Source organism: Dysidea avara, chromosome 3 (assembly GCF_963678975.1).
Source record: "Dysidea avara chromosome 3, odDysAvar1.4, whole genome shotgun sequence".
NCBI classification, from domain to species: domain Eukaryota; kingdom Metazoa; phylum Porifera; class Demospongiae; order Dictyoceratida; family Dysideidae; genus Dysidea; species Dysidea avara.
This window is the reverse complement of record NC_089274.1, coordinates 16,296,529-16,314,607: the sequence shown is the minus strand read 5'-3', so window position 1 is coordinate 16,314,607 and position 18,079 is coordinate 16,296,529. Positions and strand designations below refer to the sequence as shown.

The window sequence follows — 18,079 nt, the reverse complement described above, 5'->3', positions numbered from 1 at the left end:
CACATCTTGTTAAGTCATAACTTTCACGATACGCCTTTCTACAGGGGTATATGAGAGTAGGATACTCTCCTTAGTATATATATTATGAACTCTTGATAACATGTACAGCGGTTCTAAGAGACCTTGCGTGACAACAAAAAAAAGCAAATATCTTGTGCACAAAATTTTGTCTAATCAAATCAATTCATTTTTGAAGTTCAAACAATAATTACTGCACATGACGTCTTGTTGTCACACAGTCTCTCTTATTATGGACTCTTGGAACTGTGTAATATGGCCTATGTTCCCAAGCGTGCACATGCCTTTACACTTCTTTAGCAAACCAATTATTAATTTGTGTATTCACAGAAAATCCAAAGAATTGCTATAATCCTAAGCACATCTAGTTAGAAGTAACATGAAAAGGTTAGTTATCTCCATCATCACCCTCATTGTCACCCTGCACATCTGCTGTCCACAGCTACAGAAGAGATACACACATAAAAATAGTGAACTTCTTTAGAGTGACATCATTTAGAAAACGTCTAATGGGATCAAAAACTGAAAAACTGCATACTTAAAAAATAAGTACCTAATTTGTACATGCATTGTGCTCAACTTACAGTGAGGTTATCTCTCAATAGTTGCATGATTAATGTGCTATCCTTGTAGGAGTCTTCCTTCAGTTGGTCTAACTCTGCAATGGCATCATCAAATGCCTACAAAACCACCAACACACTGATGTCACACTCTTTCTAAAATTAATTGCACAGCTAGCATATAGAACAAAGACGACTCTTTCCATTCTAGGGAACTAGCAAGTGGTCCATAAAAGTATATCAACACTTGACCAGTCATAAAATTATATAGATATGGTTTTAATTGGAGTCCTTTTATGGAGGTTTAAAGTACCAAAGTACAAACACAAAGGGAAACTGTTTTTGTTTTTCTGTGAACTCTAACACCAAGAGTTTATAGTGGAGTAAAACGCAGAATATGGAATTGCAGAATAACGAAATATGTAAAACTTATCTTTTACAGATTGTACAAATAGTTATATGCTCTATAGTAATTATACTTTATTTACCTTGTAACAGCTCTGCATGGCACACCACGGCGATGGATAGAACAGCAGCTGGCGAGCATTAAATGGGACGAGCACACAACCAATCACCCTAGCATGATCTACCTTCGCTACCTTTACTTACCTACACTCTTGATTCAAACCTGAATAGTTTTGAAATCCATTTAAAGACACACAACCACTGGACTTCCCTACTGAACTTTAATAAATTTGGTTGTATGCAAATGAAGGGCAGCTAGTTTAACCTAAGAATAGAGCTAGGGTCTTGGCGTTTTGAAGCTACATCAACTGAGTATAGATAAGTTTAGCAAAGGTATATCGTTCTAGGGTGATTGGTTGTGTGCTCTCTCATCCCATTTAATGCTCGCCCAGCTGCTGTTTAGCTATCCGTCGCCGTGGCATGCCATGCAGAGCTGTTGCAAGGTGTAAATAAAGTATGATAGCTATAGAGCATGTAACTATTTGTACAATCTGCAAAAGATAAGTTTTGCTTATTTCGTTATTCCGCAATTCTGTGTTTTATTAATTCCCTTTATAGTGACACCCAGTTATTTATCCAGAAGGATGCAATAAATGACTAAACACACATTCCACACCACTACACACACGACATGCAGTTGGTTTTTTCTTACCTTCTTAGCTAAGGTACAGGCGTTCTCAGGATCATTCTTTATCTCGTAGTGAAACACTGAGTAGTTGAGTGCTAGTCCAAGGCGGATAGGATGTGTTGGTGCTAAACTTTTAACTGCAAGTTCATCATATGCCTTCTTGTAGTTTTCTGAAGCACTGTTCACAACCTTTTCAACTGCTTTTTCTACAGAGCAACACATGTCACTGTACTAGTTAACACATCATTACCTTTATCCACATCCTCGTTTTCTCCGGCTACCTCAGCCAAGTATCGATAGTAATCACCCATCATCTTCAAATAGAACACTTGCGCTTCCACCAAGGAACGATCACTTTTGTCAATCTTCTCTATGTCCTCCTTCAACAGATGCTTCTCCAACAGATCCTGTAAAAAGAAGGCATACATCACAAAACGAATATCTGGTTAACAGTACTAGATACTGTATAACAACTTGGCTATTAGCACATCTAACCAACTTGTCAAATCTACTGTGCTCATCCTTCAAGCATATTATATCGCACCAGTTAATAGCTGTGACTACTATAACTTTCAAATCATCCTTCTATACTACTATTTGTTTTAACTTTTCTCAAAAATGGCAACTATTCTACACTGTGGAGCTCCTAATACAAACTGCAGCTATTAGCCGGTCAAATATGGCATTTCACTTATCCTAAGTGCCTGCTAACATGCAAAACTAGACACACCTAATTTCACTTCACCTCATATTCTTCTATTTATTTAAAAACCTTGGAATCAGAGACAACGTCATCCTTCCTGTCACTTACTCTTTTCGTCTATGTGTAACCATGTAAATAAGTGTATTCTGAAAGTAGTAGGGGTAATTAAGCGTGAAGGATAGGTAGGTCATGTTACTAAATACACAGTATACATTATGTTTTTAACACCTTGCAGAATTGCTTTAATCATGGAATAATCCCCCACCACTGTCTGTTTACACAAAAATTGTTTACAAGGGGTCTTGACTTCTTTTTCAAGAATACAACAATATAAGTGTGTCATCTGTTAAAAGCATGTGCAATTATGTATTGATAAGTTACCAACTAATTTACGTAATGTGTCAACCATGTTAACAAAGTTTGCATTAAAAACAGCCACCTAAGAAAGAAGCAATTATAAATTGTAAATAGAACTAGAAAGTTGCTTTTATTCCAAAAGTTACAAGTTTTGCTGCTGCTGCAGCAAAAAAAAAAAGGATGAGTCTGACAAAAGTAAGCAGTTTCCTGTGAAGTTGTACTGGAATTTAACCACTAGGGCACACCAACACATTTCAGAAAAGCTGATACACAAAGAGCTAGGTTAATAGAAATTAGCTGTGAAACATTTTGGAGGAAATCATATCCTCCTTTATAGCCCATCCGCTAAAATGGAAGAAACAACAGTGCACAAGTCTTTTTTTATTACAACAATGTTACGTCTTCATTTACTTACCAGAACTTTATGGCAGATAGATCTTAACTCGTCTACAACCTTCTTGCGGTAATTGACACAACCTGACTTTTCATTCTTCTGGTCACCACTGGAAAGTATTCTCCATGACGATCGCCGTGCGCCAACCACGTTTTTGAACGCTACCGATAAAAGGTTTCTGACTTCAGCAGTAAACTGGTCGGAGCATTGTTTCGTGTACTCTTCCATGTACTCCGCCATGTCATCGTACCGTTCTGTCTGTTCTGCAACCTTCGCCAGGCACAGGTATTCTTTTGGATCACTTACTTCCATCTTGTCTGAAGTTTAGTTGAAGGAATGTGCCACGAACTAACCCCACGTGGTTATACGGGATGTGTTACCATGACTACTGCTGCGTTCGTCAAACTACGTCATGACTACAACATAAGATCACGCGGACATGCATAGACAGCAGGGCACAAATAATAATCAACAGCATATTATATTATTAGAAATTTTGCAATCACTATAAATATATAAAATAGGTCAACTGTAATAAATCATTACTGCATAGATTATCTACCCACCTGGGTAGATAATCTATGATTATTGTAGTAATATGTACGTCAGTGGTAGCTACTCATGTTGAGTTTTTGTACATTATTGGTAATGACAATAAAACAACAGGTGGATCAGTCGCAGCTGGCAAACTTAGTCAGACTTGAAAACATTCAATCTCCTCTGTGAAAGGTGACATGAGCCAGGCAACACACCATGGTCCATTGTTATTTCTTGTGTAGCTATATGTCAACAAGACCAATGTCTCCTCTTGTGGAGTATACTCAGGCTATAAATTATGCTTGATTTGCTGATGACACAACAGTAATATAATCAGATGAAAATTACGATGTGATTAGACAGAAATTAAACTCTGATTTGCAAAGACGGATTACAGACCCGATATAGCCTGCAGCAGAATAAATTGGTGTTCCTCTGGTTTTTTTATTCTAGCTAGCTAGCTAGTAGATGATGGTAAAGTAGATACACAGATATACATAGGCTCAGTATACCTTTTTACAACCAATTGCAGTGGAGAACTCATGTGTTTAGTAAAAAATGTGTAGCCATGCTTATATTTATTAAAGTAATTACTAACATCTGCAGGACTCCTAAAAGAATTGGCTGTGCTAGGGGGCATCAGGGCCGCCCACAGGGGGGCAACTTTCCCCGGGCCCCAGCCTGAAAGGGGCCCCATGAAGGGTCCCTTGAATACCTGTTTAAAAGATTGATATACTCTAATAGAGCAGTTAGATCTAGATACTCTAATAGAGCAGTCACAGTATTCTTCAGAGGAGCAGTGTAGGAAGGTTATAAATAAAGAGATATATGGTTGGTGAGGGGCAGCTATATTCATTGTCAGCATGTAATGACCTTTTCTTTTGGTCTTCAACCTACAGCTTGGGTAAAGTTGTGATTCAGAATGGAAACCTCCTTACCCCTGGGGCCCCACTTTAACTCTTTGCCCTGGGCCCCTTAATTTCTCTGGGGGGCATGGAGATGGGACTGAACAGGAACCAAGCACATAGCTAGTTATAAAAGTGTGGAGCATGCAACAGCAGGCACAACAATTTTATAGCTTACATTCATCTCTCAGCGAAAGAGATATGGCCATGCTGGCACTACCACTGTGATAGCCAACCACTAGCTAACACTGTGATAGCCAACTGGGTACTTTTTAATCCACCTATCATGTTTGGACCTCGCCACATGCAACTGAGCACATGATCACAGAGAAGACAGTTTTCAGTGCCAACCTGTTAAATCAGCATCTCATCAACCACCAAGCAACACTTCCACTCATCTGCTTCTTTATTGTGTATCACCACTGCATGGTCCAGTAAATTGTAATTACAAATCCACTGTGTGAGACTCAGTTTTATCTTAAGCTTCAATGTAACTTAATTACCTCTCATGCAATTGTGTTGTTTCTGTTTTTTGCATGTATCAGAGTGTTATTTGTCTTGTTGTTGTATGTACGTGTGGAGAGAAGGATAGCTCCGCCAACTATACTGTGAAGGTAAATAAAAAATCAAATCAATCAGATCAGCAAACAACATTTGCCACTGTACTTGTTGAGAGAGAGTCAGGATCAATGAGTTGAAGGTGTACATGGCCTCACTAGGGCCAATACTGTCAGTTCCTCAGAGCCAATAAGCATACCATATAGCCTAAATATTTCAAGGGACAATATTTTCAAGGTTAAACAATGATGTAAAACTATAATTTTCGTAGATTTGCAAACAATCATATAAGGAGGTCTAAATTTTTCAAGGAATAAATTTTTACTATTAACCCCCAATACCTCGAAAAAGCATAAACTTTCCCCTTGAAATACTTAGGCTATATGTACTTCACTAACTTTTGCAGGCACAACACCTGCATGTATGCTTATTCATAATTGCTACTTCAAGGGTCTCTCTATTCTATAGCATGTTAGTTCTCAATACAAAGCTATACAAGAATTCTGTAGTCATGAATCATTTAGTCTGAGTACTGTGTGTGTGTGTGTGGGTCAGCAGTCCACAGCTAGAAAGTGTAGTATGAAAAATAAAGTACGGAAGTTGTTAGCTTACAGTGAGGTTATCTCTCAACAGTTGCATGATTAGTGTGCTGTCCTTGTAGGAGTCTTCCTTCAGTTGGTCTAACTCTGCAATGGCATCATCAAATGCCTAATAAACAATATGTTACCACAACACAAAGCAACAGGCTCTATGCATACTTTCTTTGCTAAACTACAAGCTTTCTCTGGATCATTTTGTATCTCGTAGTAAAATACGGAATAACTCAGTGCAAGACCAAGACGAGTAGGATGTGTTGGTGGAAACGAAGTACTAACCAGTTCAAATGCCCTTTCCTGGGCTTCTGTAGATTTTCTTTGGTGTTCTAGAAAATATCACTTAAAAAAGTTATAAGGGTTTAATTTTAGTTATTTACCTTCTCTCTGAGGAGTGACACCAACTTCAGCCAAATAACGATAAAAATCTGACTTCATTTTCTCATAAAATTGCACCTCGTCAATATCACTACCTTCTACAAAAGAGTAGTACATATTACACTTTGTTTCATGGAGTGTAATATGAAGATAATGAATGTATTTTTTTATGCACAGATTATGAATGCATGAAAGGTACATGCCTTTTTGCACGTTACTTATAGACGTGGCAGCAGTCATCGGCCAATAGTTAGTCATATACTCACCTCAATTCTTACCATGCATGAATTTATGCCTCACATTGGCTTTTATGTATACAAGATATAGTGGTAGTGATGACTAGTGTATGGAGCTACTAATAGGGAAAAAGAAACTTTATCCACTGAGAGCACCTAGCTGTTTCAGCCCAACGCAGTAAGTACCTATGGTTATAAATGCCGGCACTAGCCAACTGTTTCAGCAAAGCTAATCTCTAGGGCAAAAGATTTATAAGGCTCCAGACACAAGCACAGAATGCAAACTTAACGTGCAGTGCCACAGAATGATACCAATGGTAGTACTAACCGATAGTGCGATAACAACAAAGTGCATTCAGGTTTTCGTGAAAAAGGTACTTCTTGCAAATCCGCTCACAACTTTGTTGCTAAGTCACAAGATTTTAATTAGTTTTTGTCAACTGTACATTTCTCATAATATGCATTATGCTATACACATTAGAACAACGAATAACTTAAGGAGTTTATAACACAATCAATCACAAAGCAACACTCACTAGTAACATCTTTGGTTAGTAGATGTTTATCCAACAAATTCTGCATACATGAAAAAACAGTATTTGTAGAAAGTATGGATTTTATGAATCAAAGGATTAATTAAATTAACTGCTAAGCTTCTTTACATACACTAACACAAAAAAAGCTTTAAAAGGCCAACAATTATTTAGCTGTAACCATGCTCAATTAAATCAAGTTGAAGTTTGTTGCAATATACGTGATACAGTTACTGTACAGAAAGACTACCTCTCTAAAATGGTTAACTCAAGTGATTTGCCAAAAGCAGCCACCTGCTAATTATAATTTATGTATCTGTAGGTAGCGTATAACCGAGGGAGAAATTTTTGTTGATTTCGAGGTTTTGGGGGTTAACAGTGAAAATTTTATATATTTAAACCTCTGTATAGTCTCAGAGGAAGTTGGACGTGCTTTAAGAGCTACTTAAATATATTGCTCTTAATTGCATTCCTTTGTTTGGTATTTCACATGACCCTCAATAGTCGCAATACCAAACTGAAAAACGATGAGGTTCACTGGGGTTCGTTGGATATTCAGATCAGCCTTCACGTAAGCTTCAAGTCAATGTACTTTGTTTCCTAAAAGCACTCTAGATTTTGGGTGAAATTAATAAACTGCAATTTGATGCATACAACTTTACCAGATTTGTCACGTACGTTTTCTATAATGAAACAACAAGCCTTCACTGCGTTACACTGAGATCACTGTATTACCCTCCTCAATAGAACAGATTTTGCGTAATTTATTTTATTGGCGCTTTGAACTCTGGCTTTTTTACCAGCTTAATCGGCGGGGTTGACTGGGGTTTATCATGCCATTAGATTTAGAAATGCATAAGCTTTCAAATGCACTATAGTTTTAATAAAATTGTCTTGAAATGAAGATTTTCCAATGAAAATGTACAGCTCACGTGAACGTGTCCAACCTCCTCTGGTATAGTTGTATTGTGGAACTTTGTCATTACATCACATCTAACGGCAGGTTACTTTGCAATACTTGGAAATATTTTTACTATAATAATGGACATAACAGTATACCTGCTGTCTTTTAATAAGAACTGTCTATTGAAAAGTATGTTAATATGAGTTAGAACAAGAGAGTAATGACTCTCCATTAACTTCCCAAAAGTTATCATTGTGCCAAAATGTAGCAAGCATACTATTAACATGATACCACTGCTGGTAAATGCACAAATCATTAGGAGAGATTAGGGCCTTTATCAGAGTAGTTAGGCTAATTGAAGTCTTGATTTGCAAAGGCACAAGATGTTCAGATCGAGATACTCAAATTCACTGTAATAAAGCAGTCACAGTATGTGTAGCAAGCTATGTAGCTATAATACTTCATCAGTGATATTAATATATAGTCAGTTATTCTCAGCAGGTAGTTACCTTTTTTTTGGTCTTTACCAAAAGTCTAGCTTTACCAAAAAGTCTAGCTATGCTCCTGATCAGAAACCAGTCACCAAAAATCCTGGAGCCGCATATGTTTTGGTACTACCAGTTATATTGTGTAATTGAAATGTAGCATCACCGCTACTTGACAACACCGTGACATGTGGAGTAAATCATAATATGGAGATATATAGATACAGAGAATCAATACAAAACTGAGCTACAGATGGAGTAGCTAATATATACTACATATACTCACATATTCAAATTGATAAAGAATGCTGTAGGTACTTGTCCCACAATCATGCAGTCTGACTCAAGACTGTTTTATTCTCAATCTGACAGCTGAAAGACCAAAGTATACAAGAGCTTTCTTAGTTTTTTTGTTACCACTAGCTTGCCTAGTTCCTTCAGAATCTCAGCCCAACATGTATTTAAGAACGGGACGGAATTGTAATCTGTCAGCTGAGTAATTCATTAATTTATAGCAAAGCAGATGTACAAACAAGGAAAAACGTGAAGATAATACAAACTGCATGAAATAATTGAAAGACCTAAAAGACAAAATGTGATTAAACTTCATTTCAGTTGACTATCACTGGAGAACATTTAACGCTGGGTCTTCCAGAAGATCTCTATCTCTGAGGAGGTGGGGTGGGTGGGCTAGGAAGGATGCTACCTGGAGATGCAGTGTACATATCTTCACAAGATGGCTCACAGCATTTGGATGTTCGATTCTTCATAGAAAGTTCAACATCACTCACATTTTTTTTGCCCCACTACTTTAGTTTAGCCACCTTTACTACTCCTATATAAATACGTTATATGCTAGTTCTAAATGTGTATTATACATAATTCAAGATATCACAGGATAAAATTGGTGCAACCTTGAAATACCATATGGGACAGTGACGATAAACCATGAATGAACTTTGCCTACCTTATAAGCTATACAAATAGTATTTCTTAAACAAATTCTTTGACATGTTGTCCCTTTGATGTTTTTTATTGTTTAAAAAGTATAGCTGATTTGACTGCTCTATTAGAGCATTATATCCAAACAAACATGCAGGTAATGGCATGAAATGCCGTATATTTGTGATATAATTGCTTGCCAAATTTGTAGTCTTGTGAACCAGAATGGAATCTGGTTAACGAGATTAGCTTGTACAAAAGAAGTAAAATTCATAATGGATAATGGAATTTCTTGCTGCCCACATGCTGAGATTGAAGCTAAGACCACTCCAAATAAATTCTCTGTTTCCTGTTCTGGACTCAGGCATATTTGCATGCGGGCGGGTGGGCGGTCCATTTCCATTATAAGATTGACAGCTTTACAAGCCAGGCACAACCATCATAAAAGCATGCTTAAGCTGGTTTCAACCTTTTAAAGTAATAACACAAACATGGAGTTCATTTATAGTAGTGAGCTGGCTCTATAACAAATGTCATCCTGTCAGCCAGCTTGAACCCTCTGGGGCCACATTTAATTTTGTGCTTTCAATTCAGTAGTTTTGAAATTTTAAGAAATCCAAGAAATCTGTACCTACTACAAAAAATCTTGGAAATTCCTAGACAAATCTTGAAATCCCAGGAAATTTTAGATTTTGAAATCTCGTACACAATTCACTGGATTTTTGTCTAGTTGTGGACCCGTCGAACTGACACCATTTTACTGAGCGTGCCAATAACCGGAAAATAATGGAAGAATACAAACTAATGAAATATTTTATAGAGCTGACAGTAACCAGATGTGGGTGGTGGATAGGAAACAGAGAATTTATTTGGGGTGGCCTATAAATTAAAAAAAAAAAATTGGCCGATGATCCACAATCCAGCCATGATTTGCACCATTTTTGTTTATCATGAATACTCACCAACACTTTGTTGCAAGCAGATTGTATCTCATCTTCTACACTTTTGCGGTATTCACCAGTTAGGCGCTTTTTTGTCTCGTCTCCCGATCTTTCCAACTTTTGTTCTATGCTAGAAATGACCCTCCAAGAAGACCTTCGCGACCCAACCACATTCTTAAATGCTACAGAGAGAAGATTCCTCTCTTCAGTATTAAGGTGCTGGTTAGTTGTCGTGCCAACAATCTCCACGAGTTTCTCCATGTATTCTGTCATGTCTTCGTATCTTTCCGCTTGCTCCGCTAAACGAGCCTTCTCTAACATATCTTGTCTATTCGTCATATTCACAGATGTGATTACGTGACGGCGACATGTGTTCAAAGACGACTGCTCAGCTTCAATAATCACTCGAATAGAGCAGTCACATCGCGACATGTACGTATAGACCTTATTCATTTAGAACAGTAAGCGCCCTCTGATGTCACGCGAAGCCATACAAGGCTCCCTATTTGCCATGGTGATGGTCTTTCGGACGCCATTTTGAGTTCTAAAACTGGGCGAGCACAACGGTTGCTATCATGTTACCATAGTTATGGTACTGCAAATGGCGAATTTGGCGGAGAATTGTGATGTTACTATGGTTTTGGTACTGCAAATGGCGAATATTGGCGGACAACTCCTTCGCAACGGGTTGTAAGCGCTATGAAATTAATTCAGTGAATAAGGTCTATATGCGAGACGCTTATAATCTCTAATCAACAAGCGCCACCCAGGGTAATGGACGAGACCAGAGAAGAGACTATCTCCATAGATCGACCGTTTATAACTTCACCATGACTTACACAATGCTAAGAATTTTTTTAAAAAAAAGACACAGAGAGACAAATAATTATATATACATTAACTAGAAGAAACAAAAGTCATAATCAGCTACCTATATAACTTGGTCCAATGCATTGTGCAAACACACATTATGTTTAGCTTTCTCCATCCTCAGCTTCGTTATCTACTTGTGAGTCAGCAGTCCACAGCTAGAGGGTATACAGTGTTGATAATAACAGTGAGGAGGTTGCTATCTTACAGTGAGGTTATCTCTCAACAGTTGCATGATTAGTGTGCTGTCCTTGTAGGAGTCTTCCTTCAGTTGGTCTAACTCTGCAATAGCTGCATCAAATGCCTACAAAAAATATATATACCATTAAACTGTAGATAACATTACTTGCTCCATACCGCCTTTGCCAACTCGCACGCCTTAGCTGAGTCATTTTTTATCTCGTAGTGAAACACTGAGTAATTGAGAACAAGGCCAAGACGAATTGGATGCGTTGGGGGCAAATCATCCTTAGCCATTGTATGGGCCTTTTCATATGATTTATGAGAGTTGTCCACATTTTCTAGTGAGGTCATTTAAATGTTAGAAGTCATTGCAAATAAGTTACCATCTCTGGCACTGCCTTGAGCAAACTCTGTCAGGTAACGATAATAATCAGCCTTCATCTTCTCATAGAATATTTGAGCCTCCACTTCAGGCTGGGTTGCTATAAAAGAGAAACAATGAAAAACAAGGGTATGGTCAATAATATTTTTTAGTGTGTGTGTGTGTGGTGTCATGGATATATGACTCATAATAGGAATTAGAAATGCAGTCATCTACCAGAAATAGCCGTGTTTCGAATATGAATGTGGTTTCCATAATCATACTAAGTTGCAAAGTTGTAAAAAATGAAACACACAGCATTTGAACTGGGGATGTAACATACAAACCATTCTGTTAAACTCTAATGACCAAAGGGGTTCTAATGAGCCATGTATTGTTGATACCAGAAGGCGTGTACAGAGACAATAGGAACAGAAATGTATCTTGGTATGGAAGCAATACCGAAATGGCACAATATGATGAGTTTCTTCTATGGGAAATGCCAGTCAGTGGCTTCCACCAAAGCAGTTTGTATCGCTCAACCTTTTATATTATACAAAACCTTTGATAATAGTCTACAGTAAGAAGAAATATTAGTCCTCTCATGCTCTTCAAAGCTGTGGCAAGTAAAACGTGCCTTGTATCCTACCAGTGATGTTAATTGTACATGTTAGGTACGTGACGCTGTTTCTAATCTCTGTTAAGAGTCATATATCTATGGTGGTGTAGTTGTAGTGTATGCGTGCGTGTGCACACATAGTAGAGTGTGTGTGCAGTAGTGAGTGCACGTGTGTGTGTGTATGCAAGTAATTCCCAGTTGCTAAAGAATTAATTTTATCCACATTAAGTCTTTAAAAGAAAGCCTGATGTAAATTCAGTTGTGTTAATGGGGAACTAGTGTTGGGAAGCAAATACCAACAGACGTAACAGGTGAGGTGCACACACAACTTCAGGCACCCACACATACATACTAGTACTATATACTCCTCAGATGATATGCTAATATATAATGACTTGTGGCACATAAATAGTACAGAGGGTAGGCATGACTGTCTAGTAATGGTTGTCTACGCACATGACACATTTCACTTACATGGCTTATCCTTGCTAATCAAATTTGTGTCCAGCAATTTCTATGACAAAAGATTAGTTGTAATTATCACACAGTACAGTAGTACTGTATAGTAGGGATCATGAAGGTTTGGGCTTCCTTGCTCAAATTTTCACTCAACCTTACAGTATTGGTTATATAGGCAAACCAACAAATGTCTTCAGAGCAACCCCAAACCCTTTCAACAAGTCTGCAAATTTTTTTAAATTCTAACTGACTGCCTGATGCCTGATGCCTTCAGTCATGCATAATTCAACCATGAACAAGACTACAGCCTTGATTTCTTATAAATAAGGGCTGTGAGCGTGATACACCCTTGTACGTCACCACGTTAGTACCTATAATAAATAGGTGATGGTTGTAGCTCAGAGCCATGGTCAGACATCTGCCATTTTCTGACCATTTCTGGATAATGTCTGCGCACATTCAGAAACTTTTTTGTACAGTACTATTGAGTATTTCCGACCAAATAACAGGATTTGTCAGATCAATTCCAAAACGTACCTGCATTACTAGCCTATAACAGCAGAATAATGAACCATCATTGCTTCCTTTATCATGCAGTATTACCAAAGGTACATACCTGGTTTCTAACAGTCTGTTTTTCACTAGCCAAATACAGTGGAACCTCTCTTATCCGGGCGGTCTGGTACCTACTACTGTCCGTATCTCAGAAATGTCCGTAACTAAGAATAACATGCTATTATGCTAAAGTGACTAACTTAAATACAAGTAATATTGTTATTGCTATCAGTTAGTGCTACGCAGTTTAGTGGGCAGAGGGGGAAGTCACTACAGAGCAGTCATGGTCACTCCCCTGGGCTGTGAAAATGCATTATCACCTAGCAACCAAGTGGTAGTTATTAGTAGTACAATAAACAAGCCATCAAACAGGTAAACAGTAGCCTTTAGGCTCCCTCCTTGTGCTTTCATCTAAACCAAACTTCATTATGGTCAATAAACTACAAGCCACATGACCAATTTGGGCTGCCCGGACATTGGAGGTGCCTGGATAATAGAGGTCCGGATAAGGGAACTGTAGTTCAAACTGTAAAGTCATAGTGATTTCCAAGTTAGTGTAAATGAATACCATATCAAACAGCTGTAATAATATTATACCTATGTAACACAGACTTATACTAACTCAGGATATTTATAACTGACATGAACTGTAGCCAACCATATCATTTTATTGTACACATGCATGTATATTTGTTAGTTACACTTAGACACGAAAAAAGTTGGTTGTGCCATTATTGCTCTGTTGACAAGTGCCGTTAATAGCAGCCCATGCTGCGACATTGCAGGTCCTACCGAGCCTGAACTAATTTTAATGTGGTAACTCGATGAAACTCTAATTTGCGAGCTAATTTGGCTATGGCCGAGGGAGGAAACTACTCTGAACCGCATTCAGGAGCTGCAGAAATAGCAGAGGATGTTGGAACCATGTTTCCAACAGGGAAAACTTATCCCTTAAACTCTAAGAGGATAGTTGTTTACCAGATATTTGAATTAGCTACACTACTGGACTTACCAAGAGGAGCTTTGGTGACAGAAACTCGCCAACTAATTGAAGGAAGACTGTTAGAGTTGGGACGCGAGCCCAGAAACGTGTGGTCCAGTCCTTGTGCTGTATGTAGCGGGGCCCCACATTGGAGGTCCCACTGAGATTTGAACAGGACAAGTGGGATTGTTGTGACGACTGGAGTCTGTCACCGACTTGTCAGTGACCTGTAAGAAGTCGGCTGAAGGTGACTAGAGAACTCTCCAGGTGAAAGAGACTGGACGAAGGATTACTGCTGAGGGCCCTGGAGAAAAATTTCCCCCTGGTGAGGAGGCTGGACGTGGGACCGAGACTGGTGCTGACTGGGAAGAGGCCAGTTGTGTCTCGTCGGATCGCAGAAGGGCGAGGAGCAGTGTATGAGAGAAAGGAGCAACAAGAGGGCCGATTCTTGTAAATCACGTAGCCATAGGAAGAAGACTGTGAAAGGTTAGTAGTAGTTGGACTTGAATCAGAGAGGTGTGAGAAGTTCTGCTACCAAGCGTCAAGTCTGCGGTACCTACTAGTGCTCAGTAACTGTAGTAGAAGTATTGAGACGTGTTATTAAGAATTATTGTAGTAAGGGAAATGTGTGGTCTGGTCCTTGCACTATAGTGGGGCCCTCAGCCTGTTACACAGCTCTGAATTAGACCTGCTAGGAATGTGGGTCTTCAGATGGTTCACTCAGACGGTTCTACACTTCCTTGCTTCAATTCTAGTGCCTTCATTAAGCGCCTAAATAATTGAAAGCTTGTGCACTTGTTTATACTGGATAAGTGGCTGAAATAAGTCGTACAATGTTATAGCTGCCATGTTCAAGCTAGTGGGTGCTCCTATTGCCAGGAATATTAACACATCATTTGAGCGTAATTGTCACAAAGTCTACCAGAACTACGGTACGTCATAGTATAAATCTATGGTTGTAGCCATTTTGAAGAGAAATTTTAGAGCATAGAATATATTAACCTGAGTTGGCCAGCTTGGAATGCGTTCACACTGTATCCTATCCTAGCCAACCCGCGCCAGCCCACCTCTCCTTGTTGTGTCATGCTAGACCCACAGCTCAATTGATTCATACTGCAATTTGCTTCAAGCTGTGCCATGCTTTACCCAAGCTAGAAGGTAGCGTGAATGGGGTGATAGTTGTTGGTAGGTTGTTGCCAATGTTATTGTGACTTGACAATAACAGAGAGCAAGTAATCCTTCAACTCTATTAATCTGTTTAGAGCGGCTATTTCTTTAGTTTGTACTATTCGTATGGTGTAAGTCTAGAATCAAACACAATAGTTGTAGGAAGGTAAAACCCAGCTCACCTTAAACTCACCAAAAACGTATCTTCAAACAGACAGCGAAAGACATTATTGTGGTTAACAGGCAAACCTAAAGATAGCTTTCAACTTTTTTGTCTCCTTTACCCAGGTATACATAGCTAGATAGATTCACATTACAAGGTACAAATTAAGAGAGGTGGACCGTAGCTAGTAACAGCATAACATAGTGGTAGAACTGTAGTCCAATGTAGGGGGTCCCAGGTTTGATCCTCTAAGGTCAAAGTGCTATACTTTTTAAACCAGGCGTGCGCCTGGTTTACTGAAATTGTTTTTGTAAAAGTGTGTGTGTGTACCTATCTACCTATCTATGTTTGTCCGTACGCACCCACGTGAGCAAAATCGTTTAATAATGGTAAAAGCAGCTTTTACGCAAGTAAAAGTGAAATGAAGTCTGTATTAAACTTCTGCACAGGTAAACTTTGCTCTGAGGTGGTTTCTTTTTGGTGGACTGAAATACGGGTGTGGCGACTTTCCTCAGACTACCTTCCCCTTGAAGTTTTCAGGCGTTTAGCAACTGAAAAACAATGGTGCAGGCCTCGTACACTACCAGGAATAGCCTATCGTTTCGAGTTGAAAGGGGGCGTATCCCTTACGTACGCGAACGAAAGTGAAGAGCAGCTTTGAGGCTTTATCGAGAGAATTTGTGGGAAAAAACATGTTAGTCACACTATTAGAAGATACTTCTGTGTGTAATATGTTGGTAAAAGTGGTTTAACAAACGTTTCCTTAGCAGTGCATAGCAACGTAATTGAACGAATTACGAATATTTCATGAATTACGAGAATTAGCTAATAATGTTATTGCACAACCCAAAATTCCCCTATTGTAAGTAGTAATACATAGTTGGTCAATTCATAGTAGCATAGATGAGTTAGCTAGCTGCATGGCACCTGGTTTTTAGAAGTAGCACAACATCAACTTGTTGTATGGGACCTTTTTGTCTAATTTTCATTTCGTGACTACTGTATGAAGGCCAATCTTGTTCTAATCCATAGTATAAACAGGCTGTAAGTAGCAACATCAACTTGCTTAAGAATCATCCGTGAAAATTCGCACTAACGAAAGTATTTTATAGTTTAAGTATATTCCATATAATACCCACCCCAATGTGACAATGGTAAACGGTTTCACAAACACTATTAGCACCTTACCAAAACTCTGTTACAAATTCCCTGTAGCTCATCTTCAATCTTCACACGAAATTCACTGGTTAGGCGCTTTTTTGTCTCATCTCCTGATCCCTCCAACTTTTGTTCTATGCTAGAAACGACCCTCCAAGAAGACCTTCGCGACCCAACCACATTCTTAAATGCCACCGAAAGAAGATTCCTCTGTTCATTGGAGAGACCACTCTCTGGCTGCAACTGGACTGTTAAGTTCTCCATGTAATCGGCCATGTCGTCGTATCTTTCTGCTTGTTCGGCTAACTTAGCCAGCTCTATACACTCTGCGTCCGTCTTTTGAACAGCCATGGTACCTTCTGCAATTCGACAATGAAGACTGAGTAGATCTAAAAGGTCGTGTGCACAAGAGAGTTGCTATAACAACTTGGTCTTACGTCAAACCGTGTCAAACCACGCCCTACGTTTAAGATATAGGCGCGCCGTCTGTAAATTTAAGTTCACCGGATATTTATTTATTTTTTAAAAAATTTATTAATGCTTTACAGCACAAGTGCTGAAGGTCTGTAGGACACCTGGTCCTACAGCCTGCTCAAAGATTATCTATGGTCAGTGGTTGTATGTAACTCGTACATACATAGGACATCTTTTTAAACTATACATATGCAAGAAATTGCTGGTATGTGGTTAAATGAAAATGATTTACAAGTTGTGTCTTTCAGCTAAGGTATTGTATTTGAAACACATCACGTGGGTACTGGTTGACAGCACTGGAGAATAATGCACTTGTCAATTTCATGCCCCCCCCACCCCCGGGCGTCCCCACACCCCAGGTGGGGATTTGACATTGCTTCTTGTCCCCACCCCTGGGGCAATTGACAGTTGTCAAATTTACTGACTGATTTTCAGTAGTTGCATTTCTAAGCAATGAAATCGCACATTACTAGCTACAGGGCAGGCTTATTACTAGTCGCATACATGAAATATTCGCTTAGTCATCCTTGGGGTGTTGTCAAATCCCCTACTATGGGGGTGGGGATTTGACAGCCGATTTTGCCCCAGTAGTGGGGAATTTGACACCATGATTTGTCAAATCCCCTGTATTCCCCCACTCTCCCCGGGGGTGGGGGGATGGGGCATGAAATTGACAAGTGCATAACCAGTACTTCAACAGTTTAGGCCACACTGTACCTTGGAGCTCAGTCATCCATTCACAGCATTTGCCAAATTCCTTGACACTGTGCACGCTACTTGTACTTCTCAGAGGTGGTCTCATATATCTGCTCTATTTAATGTCACAAGTGCACACCTATGATACATTATTCCACTGGAGGTTGCCATATACCTTCAAGCAGTTACACAATCTTGTAGATCTTGTTTGCATGCTGGTTGCACAACTGCTTGGGAAGGTATATACGTGTGCCA

The 18,079-nt window shown here is 39.0% G+C and overlaps 2 protein-coding genes across 6 annotated transcripts; both read right to left on the bottom strand.

The window, feature by feature from the left end:
* Window positions 1-310: 310 nt before the first annotated feature.
* On the bottom strand, window positions 311-10,592 carry LOC136249686 (14-3-3 protein zeta/delta-like). 5 transcript variants are annotated; one of them, XR_010698313.1, is made up of 10 exons: window positions 10,159-10,592; window positions 6,869-6,908; window positions 6,099-6,194; window positions 5,884-6,047; window positions 5,738-5,833; window positions 5,524-5,690; window positions 5,234-5,332; window positions 5,071-5,173; window positions 4,919-5,023; window positions 2,034-2,078 (listed from the first exon to the last, which is right to left on the bottom strand). XR_010698313.1 is itself a non-coding variant. In XM_066041770.1 (5 exons), exons 1-5 carry the CDS (start codon window positions 3,435-3,437, stop codon window positions 407-409), a joined length of 780 nt encoding a protein of 259 aa, XP_065897842.1. In that variant the 5' UTR covers window positions 3,438-3,508; the 3' UTR covers window positions 311-406. The 5 variants fall into 5 exon arrangements, 1 of the variants encoding a protein (XP_065897842.1); XR_010698312.1 differs by having other exon boundaries at window positions 5,234-5,690; XR_010698314.1 differs by lacking the exon at window positions 5,524-5,690.
* Window positions 10,593-10,972: 380 nt separating this feature from the next.
* Window positions 10,973-17,111, bottom strand: LOC136249689 (14-3-3 protein zeta-like). The gene is made up of 6 exons (XM_066041774.1): window positions 16,685-17,111; window positions 12,645-12,684; window positions 11,574-11,672; window positions 11,365-11,528; window positions 11,216-11,311; window positions 10,973-11,165 (listed from the first exon to the last, which is right to left on the bottom strand). The coding sequence occupies exons 1-6, from the start codon at window positions 17,003-17,005 to the stop codon at window positions 11,112-11,114; spliced, it is 774 nt and encodes a 257-aa protein (XP_065897846.1). The 5' UTR covers window positions 17,006-17,111; the 3' UTR covers window positions 10,973-11,111.
* Window positions 17,112-18,079: the final 968 nt, after the last annotated feature.